The 12,345-nt window shown below is 38.3% G+C and overlaps 1 protein-coding gene across 3 annotated transcripts in view; it reads right to left on the reverse strand.

The window, feature by feature from the left end:
* Positions 1 to 12,345, reverse strand: part of fam184ab (family with sequence similarity 184 member Ab) — a 135,415-nt gene that overhangs the window by 73,405 nt on the left and 49,665 nt on the right. For all 3 annotated transcript variants that reach the window (XM_008397242.3, XM_008397243.3, XM_008397244.3), the window contains exons 2-5: positions 4,262 to 4,381; positions 2,691 to 2,849; positions 1,050 to 1,289; positions 286 to 369 (exon numbers count right to left, since the gene is read on the reverse strand). In XM_008397242.3, coding sequence (XP_008395464.2) covers positions 286 to 369; positions 1,050 to 1,289; positions 2,691 to 2,849; positions 4,262 to 4,381 — 603 coding nt within the window. The remainder of the gene's footprint in view (positions 1 to 285; positions 370 to 1,049; positions 1,290 to 2,690; positions 2,850 to 4,261; positions 4,382 to 12,345) is intronic.

Consider the following 12,345-nt stretch of genomic DNA (forward strand, 5'->3'; position numbering starts at 1 on the left):
ATTTTATGGACCAAGTTTAGGCCTTTAAACTCGTATTTACTTTGGTCAATAAAGCACAAAGCTACTAAATTTAGAGCATAATGAACCTACAGGAGAGTAAGCTGAACTCAGTTTACAAATGTTCTATAAATTAACCCAAATAAAAGTACATTGAGTCTAGTATGAAGCAGCTCCAGTCAGATTAATTATGGCTCCGTGTTGAGATTAACCCCATGAATCACTGTTATTAGTTGGCAGGGGGAAAAACTCTTATCCACGATGTGTTGGACTCGATGCTGGCCGTACCTTGCTGAGTTTGGCTTCATATTCGTCCACCAGCCTCTTCTTGTCCTGTTTGAGCTCCTCCACCCGCTCCGTCAGAGACTCCACCTGCAGCACAGCGACACTCATTAACTGATTCTGCCATCTGAACTGTAAACCTAAAGCTCTAACAGTGGATTTTACTTGGGGAAACGTCATAATTTCCAATGAAACAAGGACTTTTTCATCCAGATTGAGGAGCTATTGACCTAAAACAAGTCTGACTGCAGAGTTACTGGGAAGTTTGTCTGTTTGAAATAAGACAAAAATAAGAAATTTGACTTGAAACTGAACCAAAAATACTTGGCAAGATTTTGTGTTTCTGTACAATTTTTGAGGTAATTACACTGCAAAAACACAAAATCTTACCTGGTATTTTTGATCTGGTGTCTGGTGAAAATTTAAGTTCAGAAAATACTTAATCCATTGGCAGATTATTTTATATATAGCAAGACATTTTCCAATGTTATGAGTGAAATAATCTGCCAATGGAACTAGTACTTTTTTTTATTATGGAGTTAAAAAAACTCCCATTTCTTGCTGAAATGTTGCTTGTAAGTTAATTTTGTTTCACTTCAATGAACCAAGATATTTGCACTAGATACTGAACCAAAAATACTTGGTAAGATTTTGTGTTTTTGCAGCGAATGAGTTTTTCCGCATCACAAACTTCCAGTTTAACGGGGAACCTGCAGCACACCGAGGCCAGCAGCTTGAGCCGTTTCTCAGAAGTCAGCGGCGCCTCGTACCTCGGCTTTGTGCAGCTGCCCCAGTTTCTCCTGGTCTTTGCTGTAGTTTGCATTCTGGCTCTGGTGGCTGCGGAGGAGCTCCTGGATCTCCTGCCTGTGCTGAGCCTTGAGCTCCTCCAGAGCCGCTTTCTTCTCCTGCTCAAACTGAGCCTGGGCCTGGCTGAACGTCCGCAGCTTCTCCTCAAAGGACCGTCTCATCTCCTCCACCTCCCTCGACATGGACACCACACGCTGCGTGTGCTGCCAAGAGAGACGGAAAATGAAAGGCTGCGTCAAAGGAAGGGGGGATTGATTTATGGGTTTCTGGGTTGCAGAGCGAGCCAGTGAGTCTTTAAAAAGGTCCACGCCAGGCGGTGATGCGCTGGATTGGGGGATTCTGATCTGACTGCCAAACCTTTCGGCTCGGAATGAGCACAAGACAATCTAAACTCGTCTAAACATTAAACTCCTTCAGCTTTTTAACATCCAAATAACACAAATGTCTAAACTCACTGATCTAAAGTAGCTCTAATAATTATATTTACATTTATTTTCTCTTCATTGCAGCATTTTATTTGACTAAAGACGCAGATAGCATAATCATTAACTTCCACTAATTAAATAAGAAGATGTTTGTCTTTGAAAAGACATCCAGGCATGATGTGCCAGAAGGAGTAACTATTTAGCAAATCAAGGAGCTGCAATCTACGGTGGCCTAGACGGGCAAAAAAAAAAAAAAACAAAAAGCTAACGCTGCAAAAAAAGCCACAACAGATGTTGGTTGTTTTGCTAAAAGGAAGCTATGCTAGCAAATTTTGCATGAGTTTCATTTTAGCTGAAATTCAGGTTCTGAACTTTGTTTTAGCATAAATCCCATTTTAGCAACAAAAAACAAACAAAACATGTTTTTTTAAGAATAACTTACATTTTTTTTTGTTTTGGCCGCAATTTAGTTTTAGTATAAAACTAAATTAGTTTTAGTATAAAACTAAATTAGTGCTTTGCCAAACATTTTGCTGTAGCACCATAACCTGCATTCATAGGTTCTGTTGTAGCTTCAGTTTTACAAAAAATGCCATTTTAGCATAAACTTGGTTTCATCCAAACTGTTGTGCCTCGTTCAGCGCAGATTAATGTGAGTTCATCTAAACCAGTTTATTCTGCTCCACTTCACAATCCTGGACTACTCAGAGTTCATCTGACACATGAAATCCCCATGAAACACATTAAAGTTTGTTGTTGTCAAGTGACGGAATGAGAGAACATGTGAAAAATCATATGGTTACAAAAAGATTTGACCAAAATCCAACTTCTCTTTTAGTGAAGAAATGTTTGGCAAACAAATTCTTTCCATCAGTTTTCCAAGATATTAGATCAACAAAAGGCTGTATTTGGTTAAAAAATACCTTTATTAATGTTAGCTTAGCTATTACTGACCAGTCGAAGCAAAACGATGCCGGGCATCAAACCATGATTTGTAATGACAACAGAACACGTCTGCGTGGATCCCTGCTGTCGACAGCAACAACAACTCGCTGCAGCCTCTCAGCTTGACCGGGAGGCTGACGTGACACTGATTACCGCAGCTGTGCCCGCAGGACCCCGGCGGACACAGCAGCTTCCTGACAGCAGGCAGAGGGCCGCACACGCGCGCGCGCTAACCTGGGCCTCGGTGCAGAGCTGCATGTCCTCCACCCGCTGACGGTAGCTCTCGAACTCGGCCAGCGCCTGCCTCTTCATCCTCTCGTGCAGCTCCATGGACTCCTCCAGAGACTGGATCCTCTTCTTCAGGTCCATCTCATCGCTGATTTTACTCTTGAACTGCAACAAACAGGAAACGCTCAGGAAGCCTAATAATCGATCAATGAATTAAAATGAGCTCCATAATTTCCATTCTGACTATTTATACTTTTGAAGGGGAATTTCACTTACAAACAAAATATATAAAATCTTAATTTAAAAAAGTAACTGAAATATTTTTTATTTGAATCTTTTAATATATTTCTGATGTTGTATAAAAAAGGCTTAAATGATTAAATCAAAAATCTGCAGAATGTGACAATTTCTTGTCAGATTAATCGATTAATTGTCAGAATAATCAATGGATTAATAGATTATTGGAATAATCGTTAGTTGCAGCTCTATTAAGTGTAATTCCAACTCTTGGGTTCCAGCCTATTGGATTATTCTCATAGTTTTTTTGTTGCATATCAGTGATAATCAAGAGATTTTATTAGATATTTTGTTTTATATTTTTTTGAACCGAGCCATATTTCTCCCATGATCAGTGAAAAACACATTTCTCCCAAGCATAAGATCTTTTTCAATCCATTCACAGGCAGAAACCCCTGAAAGACGAATATTCTGCCGATAAAATATTGATGATTTCATTCTGAGAGCCGGCGGTGAGATCCTGGCTAATCTGATAATACTTTACAGTGGTGAGTCTCTGTAACGGCGCTTTGAGGTGATGAAATCCTGTGTTTGATCTGGAGTTAAAAAGGAGGGAAAGACGACCTCGCAGGTGCAAAAAGGTACAAAGTTTCGCTCCTAAAGTCACGTTTTCATGGAGAAAATGAAAAAAATGAAGCATTTTCTGACCGAGGAGAGGAAGATAATTACCAGCTGTTGATGCCTGACGGGGCTTGTATGGCTTTAGAACCATAAATTCAAACTTTTGCACATAATGTTTACATAAAACGCCCAAAATTAGCACAACATTCATGTAATTACATATGAGATCAACACTCTGAGTCTAAATCTTTTATCTTCATTTTGCAGGAGTTCTTACATCAAACCCTCTGATAAAGAAGTCAAGCTGTAGTTCAAGTGTTCACTAAACATTTACAATGAAAACACTGTAAAAAGGCATTTCTGGTCTAGTTTCTAGTTCATTTGAAATGAGAAAAAACTAATGTACAATTTATTTTTCAGCGAGATACAAGAGCTTGTTTTAAGTGAATAATTCCTCAATATTGCTAAATAAATTTCTAGTTCATCTGTCAGATTTTTCCACTTAGAAAATGTGTTATAATTAAAATAATCTGCCAGTGGAACCAATATTTTTTCATCAAAAATAAGGAATTATTCACTTAAAACAAGCTTATATATTTTGTTGGAAAATAACTTCTAAGTCAGTTTTGCCTTATTTCAAGTGTGAAATACATTTGCACTAGAAAATAGAGAGAAATGACTTGTTGGTTTTAGTTTTTGCAGTGTGAGTGAAGATTCACCTGCAGGATCTTCTCTCTGGTCTCAGACAGGATCTGCTGCACCTCCTCTTCGTGCGCCTCCTTCAGCGTGGCGATGGCCGCCTCGTGTTCGTCGTTTTTTGTGTTCAGTGCATAGATAACCTGCAGCATGGAGGACAGACACGGATTAGGTCAGGGGTGTCCAAAGCGTGGTCCGGGGACCATTTGTGGCCGTTAGACTGCAGTCCAAGAATAACACTAATTTGTTTGTTAAACTTTTTATTTTAAATCTGGGTAAAATTATTTCTGCTATGGCTTTCTGGCAAGAGAAAGTAGAATCACGTCTATCCAGAGACTTTGCTGCACCCAAATCAGCTTTTATTTTATTTATTAAACTCAGCTAACCCTCTCAAGCTTGCTATGAAAGATCCTGTTTTGTAACTTAACTAGATTTTGTTATAAGATAGAAAATGTAAAAACGTTGAGTGTTGAGTCTAAGATTTAAAAAAAAAAAGACATCTGGCTACTTTACTTGTTTTATCTGAGGTTTTTTTTTTGGCCCACATGACAAAAAGTTTGGCCACCTCTGCATTAGATGCTGAACATGATCCCCATCAGGATTTAATGCAGTGTTAACACTCGACTGTGCGACTCGTTGCATATATGCTGCTGAATATTTAATGCAGACTTGAGCAGCAGAACATCGTTTTCAGGATGAAGTGTAACTGGATAAAAGCGAAGCCGTTACAACGATTTCAGTTTACAAGACAGAAAAGCTTTGCATTTATTCATGAAGAGCAGCTGGAGTATCGGAAATGTGCAGAAACGATCAAAAAGTCGATTCAGCTTGAATATTTAAAAACAAACAAACAAAAAAACGTTGCTCTTTTCTTCTTCTGTTCTACTATTACAGATGATCAATCTCTGTTTTTGTTTCCAGAAAGTCATGATTCGCACCTATAGACTCCAAAGAATATAGAATAAAAACATGAAATCAGATCTTCCAAATCAAACGAGTGGGTTAAGTAGCCGGAGCACGAGGCCTGTAAAGCTTCTGCATCACAAATAAGCAGATTCAGGATGTAAATGAGCCTCCATGATCCCGCTATCAACTCAGCGACGCCCCGTGGTCATGAATTAGAAATGGGCTGCTGCTGCGCATCACCGGGGTTAAAAATAACACAAGCAAACCGCTGCGCGCACGGGACCGACCTCTGACCCTTAAATCCCATCCCCAAAATACAGGCGGCCGTCCGGAGAGCCGTAATCTGACAGCGCGGTAATCCCCCGACTCACGGGCACAAAGAGCGGGACGGGAATGAGGCTTCACATGAAAGAGCAGAGACACATTTCTGTTTCTGAGAAACAGAAAACTGTGATGCTGCTGGAGGAGAAGCAGGTCAATAATTCAGGACACTGAGCCGCACAAAGCTGCTGAAGATACTCAGAGATTACAGACCATGGGTCAGAATCAGAATACACTCCATTGATCCACAATTTGTGATAGCTAATGTCGTTTTTGGGTCGAAAATAATAAGTTCTAGCATTTATGTTAAATACCTGAAATCATTTCTGCATTATTCTGAGATGCATGAGAACATGGGAGAAGCCATGAGACAGGGACTAACCAATCACCGCTCAGTCACACCTCCATCTCTGAGAATCTGAAAACCTTTGCTCTTTATTTACCAAAGTTATGGGGGGACCAAATATTTAATCTGTTTGAAATAATAATAATAATAATAATAATAATAATAATCTGTTTCCCCTCCATAACATGGGAACTAATTCATTTACCAGCAAGTATTTAACTATGCTTATTCCTCCCATAATGGACAACAAATCCTATAGATTTGGGAACATTTGCTCTTTATTTGCCAAAGTTACCTGGTCTGTAATCTCTGAAATATCTGGTTCCCTCCCTGTAACATGGGAACTAATTATGAGTTTTCAAAAACTCTGCAATTGTATTCATTCCTCTCACCGTGGACAACAAGTCCTGTAGATTTGGGAACATTTGCTCTTTAATGGAATCAGTTCCCATGTTATTGAGTGGGAACAGATTCTTTCAGGCAGCTGAAATATTTGGTTCCCCCCCAGTAACTCTGACAAATAAAGACCAAATGTTCCCAAATCTGCAGGATTTGTCATCCATTGTGAGAGGAATACATATAGTTAAAGACTTGCTGGTAAATTAATTAGTTCCCATGTTATGGAGGGGGAACAGATTATTTCCAACACAAACTATTTCCAACAAAACCGGCGCTCTGAAATGTATTGGTTCAAAAGAGATCATTTCTGGTCTCCCAAGCCTACATGACAAAGAAAGAAGAAAGAAATGAGCAGAAGAAAAACAGTGTAGAGAGGAGAAGGAGACGATCACATCCACATCCGCAGCTTCTAATACGAAGAAAAGAAAAGAAGCAGTTGTGTTTCTTAAATAAGTGTTTGTTTTTTCTGTTTTCGCTGAGCCGCAAACTGCTGACTCATCATAAACAACAACTTGTCTTCCTCCTCTGATGCAGATGACCTGTGAATTCAACTGTGACCATTCGGTCTTGTTTTTATCTGTCGCACATTGTAATTTAACATTATAGCACTAAACAGCAGCTATGTGTGTTCATATATTCATGTAGACGATTCAGTTTAAAAACTTCATCCTCAGTCCCCCTTCAGGTTGATGCCATTTACAGCAAAGAGTCACATTTAAACGAGTAAATTGCTGATGCTCGTGTGAACTCTACAAACTGTTAAACTGCTTTAAAATTAAAACAAACTTTGGCACTTTCCTGATTTATTTATTGCTTTGGATGTTTTCAAAACTCTATTCTGTGTCCTGCTCACATAATGCGTGAACTCTGAGCCACAGGAGCCGCTAAAACTTGCAGGTCTGCAACTTTTTCTTTCTTTAATTTCAAATGCGTTAAAGGAACGGCAAATTACAGACAAATTATGCATTTACTTGTATAACCTTTTGAAAAATGTACTTCTATGAGCAGTTTTACTAAACTTTTTACTAGAGAAAAATATTTGGATACTTTACCCAGTGAGAGGCGCGTCACTGAATGAAGAATTTACATCAAAGTGAGACTTCTTGTTTATACAAAAGCTTAGTTTTTTTTATGTTTTCTACAAAAGATCCAAAAACATAATATACCATCAATGGAAACTCAGTTTTTATTTGCATGATTCAGAATTTTTCTCCTTTTCTACTGGATGCTGAAAGTCGTAACAAGCCCTTTTCAGACTTAATAACTGATTTTATTTGTTGTTTTGGTTATTTATTTAAAACGTCTTCCAGTTCAGGTATTATATGGTCATTTAAAGTTTATTGATCTTTGAGAATGGGTTCTTGAATTACTATGTCATTACCAGTATGTTGGTTAAAAATGGTCTCAAAACAACATCATTGTTTATCGTAATAAATACATAAATAGCTTCATCTTAGTTTAAGTGTACTAAGACATTTCCACTAGAAAATAGACCAAATATACTTGGTAAAATGTAATGTTTTTGCAGTGTACTCATGGGACGTGCTCAGTTTGAGCTTTTCCTTGACTGAATCTGGTTAAAAAATAATGCTGCACATTCTAATTATGAGCAGTTAAAACATGGAGCCAACATTTCAGTCAGCAAACAGAAGGTCGGCACTCAAATCCAGCGCAAAGTGAAGCCTTTCCTGCTGAAAATAGAAGCTTTTAAAAAGGCAGAAACACGTTTCTTTGCCTTTCCTGTCAGTTCAACTCAACAGTATATATAAAAGGTTCAAATTCACAGCCTGTGCTTTTATTTGGAGCTTTGTGTTCGTAAATGAGCAATGAATTGCCCGAGATCAGAGACAAACAGTGACGCAGAATATTTGGTTTGCAGTAAAATAAGGCATCTTTTCCTCGGAGCGGCTGAATTATTCAGACTCTCATCAGCTTAAGACGAAGAAGCTCTTAGAGGAGCTAAAAATCTCCGTCACGAGACACTTCTGCAGATGAAACGCACTAATCAGAATGCTGCAGAGGAACAGACACACACACACACAGCACCAGCACAGGCTGCCAAGATCCTGGTGAACCAGTGAACCCGGGTCCAAACGCATCAGTGTGATTGGCCTGACTAATGGCCACCAGGCGGCAGAAACCATTGTGGAATAAAGTGTGTGTTGGAGAGATAAAGTCTGCTTTTTCTGGTTCTGCCACCCAAAAAAAACACCAGTAGTTCATTTTAAAAAAATCGAGGTAAATTTTGCCAGTTTAATTCCCACATTCAAAGACACACTCTCAGAGCGCCAGCAGGGAGCCTCTCAGGCTGGTTTTTCAGTCGCCTTCGCTCTGATTAAGACGACACGCAGCTTTAAAAAACGTCCTGCTTTGAGGTCGAATTTAAATCCATGTCAAGGCATTTTATGGTAACCCTGAAGGGACACGCCGAGTCAAACGCAGTTTGATGAGCGGACATTTTTAAAACTGATGCTAAGAGTAAATTAAATTAAGTAGACTTTGGAGACCTGGGACAAACTTTAATGTACTTATTTCTTATTTAGTTTTAGGACCATTGTACATGAAAGAAAAACATAATTGTGCACAGAGGAATAAATTTCTGCTAAAAAAAAAAAAATCCTGTGAAACTTCTAGATTTACAATAAAAAGATTTTAAATTCTCCATCACAAAAAAGTTACATTTGTGAGAAATTATTATTATTTTTTTATGATTAAGGCCATTTCATAGCACAATCAAGTAACTATGTTACATTCAGTTGTTATAAAAATGATACATGCATCAAATATGACTTCAAAGACATTTGACTTCGGACTCTATGGTCTCAAAATTGGGCCTCTGTCTCTTTAAGAAACTGCTCTTTCTGAAACTCCGCCTCCAGGAAGTCATCACAACATGGCTCCTTTATTAACCCTTTATCAACGTTTTTACCGTCGCTTCTCTGAGAGGTAGCTCCTATTATGGGCTCAGCAGTTCCACCAGGTGTTTGCTAATTGCTGCTGGCTAGTCTGAAGGAGCTAAGTGGAGGAGGGCTGCTCTGGGAGGCAGAAGCTCAGAAACTGCAGCTCTGAGGAGGAGGAGGAGGAGCTGCGTCTCGAAGGCGGGGTTAGGTTCACCCAGGCATTTTGCACAGTTGAATGGTTGCCATGGAGATTAAATAATTTCTCAAACATGCATGAAACAATCAGGGCAACACTCCAGGTTTGCTTTCATGAGGGAATAACATCCATCCATCCATTTTCTTGCACCCTTTTTCCCTCAGTGGGGTCAGGAGGTGCTGGTGCCCATCTCCAGCCAACGTTTCGGGCGAGAGGCGGGGTCACCCTGGACAGGTCGCCAGTCTGTTGCAGGGCAACACAGAGACACACAACCATGCACACACACACTCACACCTAGGGGCAATTTGGAGAGGCCAATTAACCTGACAGTCATGTTTTTGGACTGTGGGAGGAAACCGGAGTACCTGGAGAAAACCCACCATGCACAGGGAGAACATGCAAACTCCATGCAGAAAGACCCCAGGCCGGGAATTGAACCCAGAACCTTCTTGCTGCAAGGCAACAGCTCTACCAACTGTGCCATTGTGCAGCCTTGGAATAACATTATGAAGCTAAAAAAAAAGAAGTATATTTTACATTACACTGTCCTTTTATAGATTTAAATTTAAAAAAAATATAAACTGGGATGCTCTCTGACATTGAAAAGCCAGAAGTTTGTAAGAAAAAAGAAGTCTGAGGCCACATAGCTGGTAAAGCAGGGGATGGAGTGTCCAGCAGTGAGTCAGAAAGGAGCTGGAAATGAAACCATAATAAACAAACAACAATGATCCTAATGAGACGAGAGCAGTCCATGTGAGGAGGACTGCTTACTGTTTGTGGTTCAATCACTGAAAGCCTTGCTCTTTGGTTAGCTGCATGAATTCAGCTTTGAGAAGCTGGAAACAGAATTAAAAAAGTCCAGGTCAGTTTGAATATCATGTCCTCATTACAACAGGAGCTACAAATCAGGAGGTACCGTCCTGCCCCCCAGTGCAGCTTATTACATTTATTTATTATTTACATTGGCTAAAATGTTCTGCAGTTCAACAGCTGTGGTCTGTTCTGTCTTCTACTGAAACGATTAATCGGATTAATCAATTATTGAAACAATAATACACTAATTTAGTAATTGATTAATTGTAAACTAGAGTATACAGACTCAAAAAAGACAATTTGTTGAAAGAATTACACACTAAAACCAAAATTAAACCAAAACTGTCCATTTAAAAAAAAATTCTTATTTTACCGAACAAAAAAAAAAAAACACTGCCTGCAAATACAAACTCAAAATTTCACCTGAATAAAATTCTGTAAAAAAATAAAATAAAAATAAGCATCGTGTCCAGTTATTAATCAGTTCAACATATTACACTGTACTGTTAAGTCGATTAGTAAGTGCTGAGCTTTTAACATGTTGATGTTAGAATTATTTGATACAAATGACAAGTGTCCACTAAAGGAATGCCGTTATTGAATTTTAAGCCGTAAAATGTTTATTTTCTTCGTTAAAAACTAATTTAATTACTTGTTTATTAGCATCTTTTAAAGTATTTTTAATACTGTATGAAAAAGGATAACGTTAAATAAAAAAATCTACAGAATGTGGCAATTATTTTATACAATTAATCGATTAGTAAAATAATCGTTAGTTGCAGCTCTAGTTCAGTCTCAAATTGGATCTGAAACTGTGACGCTGAAAGAATCCAGGGACAGTTTGCATTTTCCTAAAGAGCTTTAAATAATCACTTGTAAGAGAACGAGTGAGACAAAGTCGCTCACGACGGAGATCTTTTCTCTTCTCCGCCGATCGATCACTTCGTGTTCAAGCAGTGGTTTGCTTAAATGACAGAAGGCAGCAGATCAATAAGGTGACAGAAAAATGCAGCACACCGTGTGTGTGTGTGTGTGTGTGTGTGTGTGTCTGTGTGTGTGTGGAAACACTGGAGACTTCTGCAGCCAGTCACTGGGACAGCAGGGGGGAAAAAACAGAAATTTGAAGCTCTTACTTCATGTTTTTTTTTCTTTTTTACAATATTTGAAATAGAATAAATATGGATACATTCCCAGAAATATGAGAGTTTGAGGAAGAAAACTGAAAAAATCTAAGTGAAAAAAACCCCTAAATACTAAAGAAAGTTTTCTAAATGAAAATAAAGCAGCTTTCATCTGAACAATAGAAGTAAAGCCTTGACTTTTTAATTATGTTCTGCTGTAATCAAAGACAGAGATGCTCTTTTAAGTTCCCCTCACTCGAATCCAAAAGTCAATCTAAACTAGTTGAAAAGGCTCCATTAAGATTCTGCATCTGGATAAATATTCCAAGAACCAGAGAAGATTTATTGTAACACAAAAGATAAAAAGCCAAGTTTCAGATTCTGATTAAGCCTGTCACAATAAGAAAATAATCAGTTAATCACATGATAAATTACAATTTGATCTTTTGCATTCTGATGATTAATATTTTTTGAAGGGCAATTTAGTTTGCAGACACATCATAATTTTATTTATGGTTGCAGCTGTAAGCGGTTTTTATTTCTGTTTTATTTATTGTTTTGGATTTTTGACCGTTCTTTACAAATATTAAAGTTTACTGATCTTTTACAGGGTAAATTTGCGTTTTAACTTTATATTTGGGTCCGTCTGATGACGTAATTTTTAAATATTAAATGATTGATCATTTGATCCGTTACGTTTTATCAAATACTTTTTTACTCTTGAGTAATGTCTTGGACGGCTAGTTTTCACTTTTACTTGAGTACTTTTTGGGCACCTCATCCTTTTTAGGATGTTTTACACTTTGACGTTGTTTTGACGCCTGTGATTCAATATATTGTGCGGCTCTAATAAAAAATTGAAGCAAACTGTGGCGGACATCGACCTCAAGAGAGTTCACTTTTTGTTCTGCTGGCTTTACAAATGTTCAAAGAGATCCAAATCATCAAAAAATGAAAAGATGCAGCTCCTCTTGAAACTTATCAAAGGATTAAATGAATAGAAACGGTTGGCCGCCTCTTGTTACCTTTCCAACAGTCAGCTCCACACACAGACACACACTCCTACAAAGTCTATATCATCAGGTCAGCTAATGAGACTTTGATG

Source organism: Poecilia reticulata, chromosome 21, assembly GCF_904066995.2.
Source record: "Poecilia reticulata chromosome 21, P_reticulata-male-v2, whole genome shotgun sequence".
Taxonomy (NCBI): Eukaryota; Metazoa; Chordata; class Actinopteri; order Cyprinodontiformes; family Poeciliidae; genus Poecilia; species Poecilia reticulata.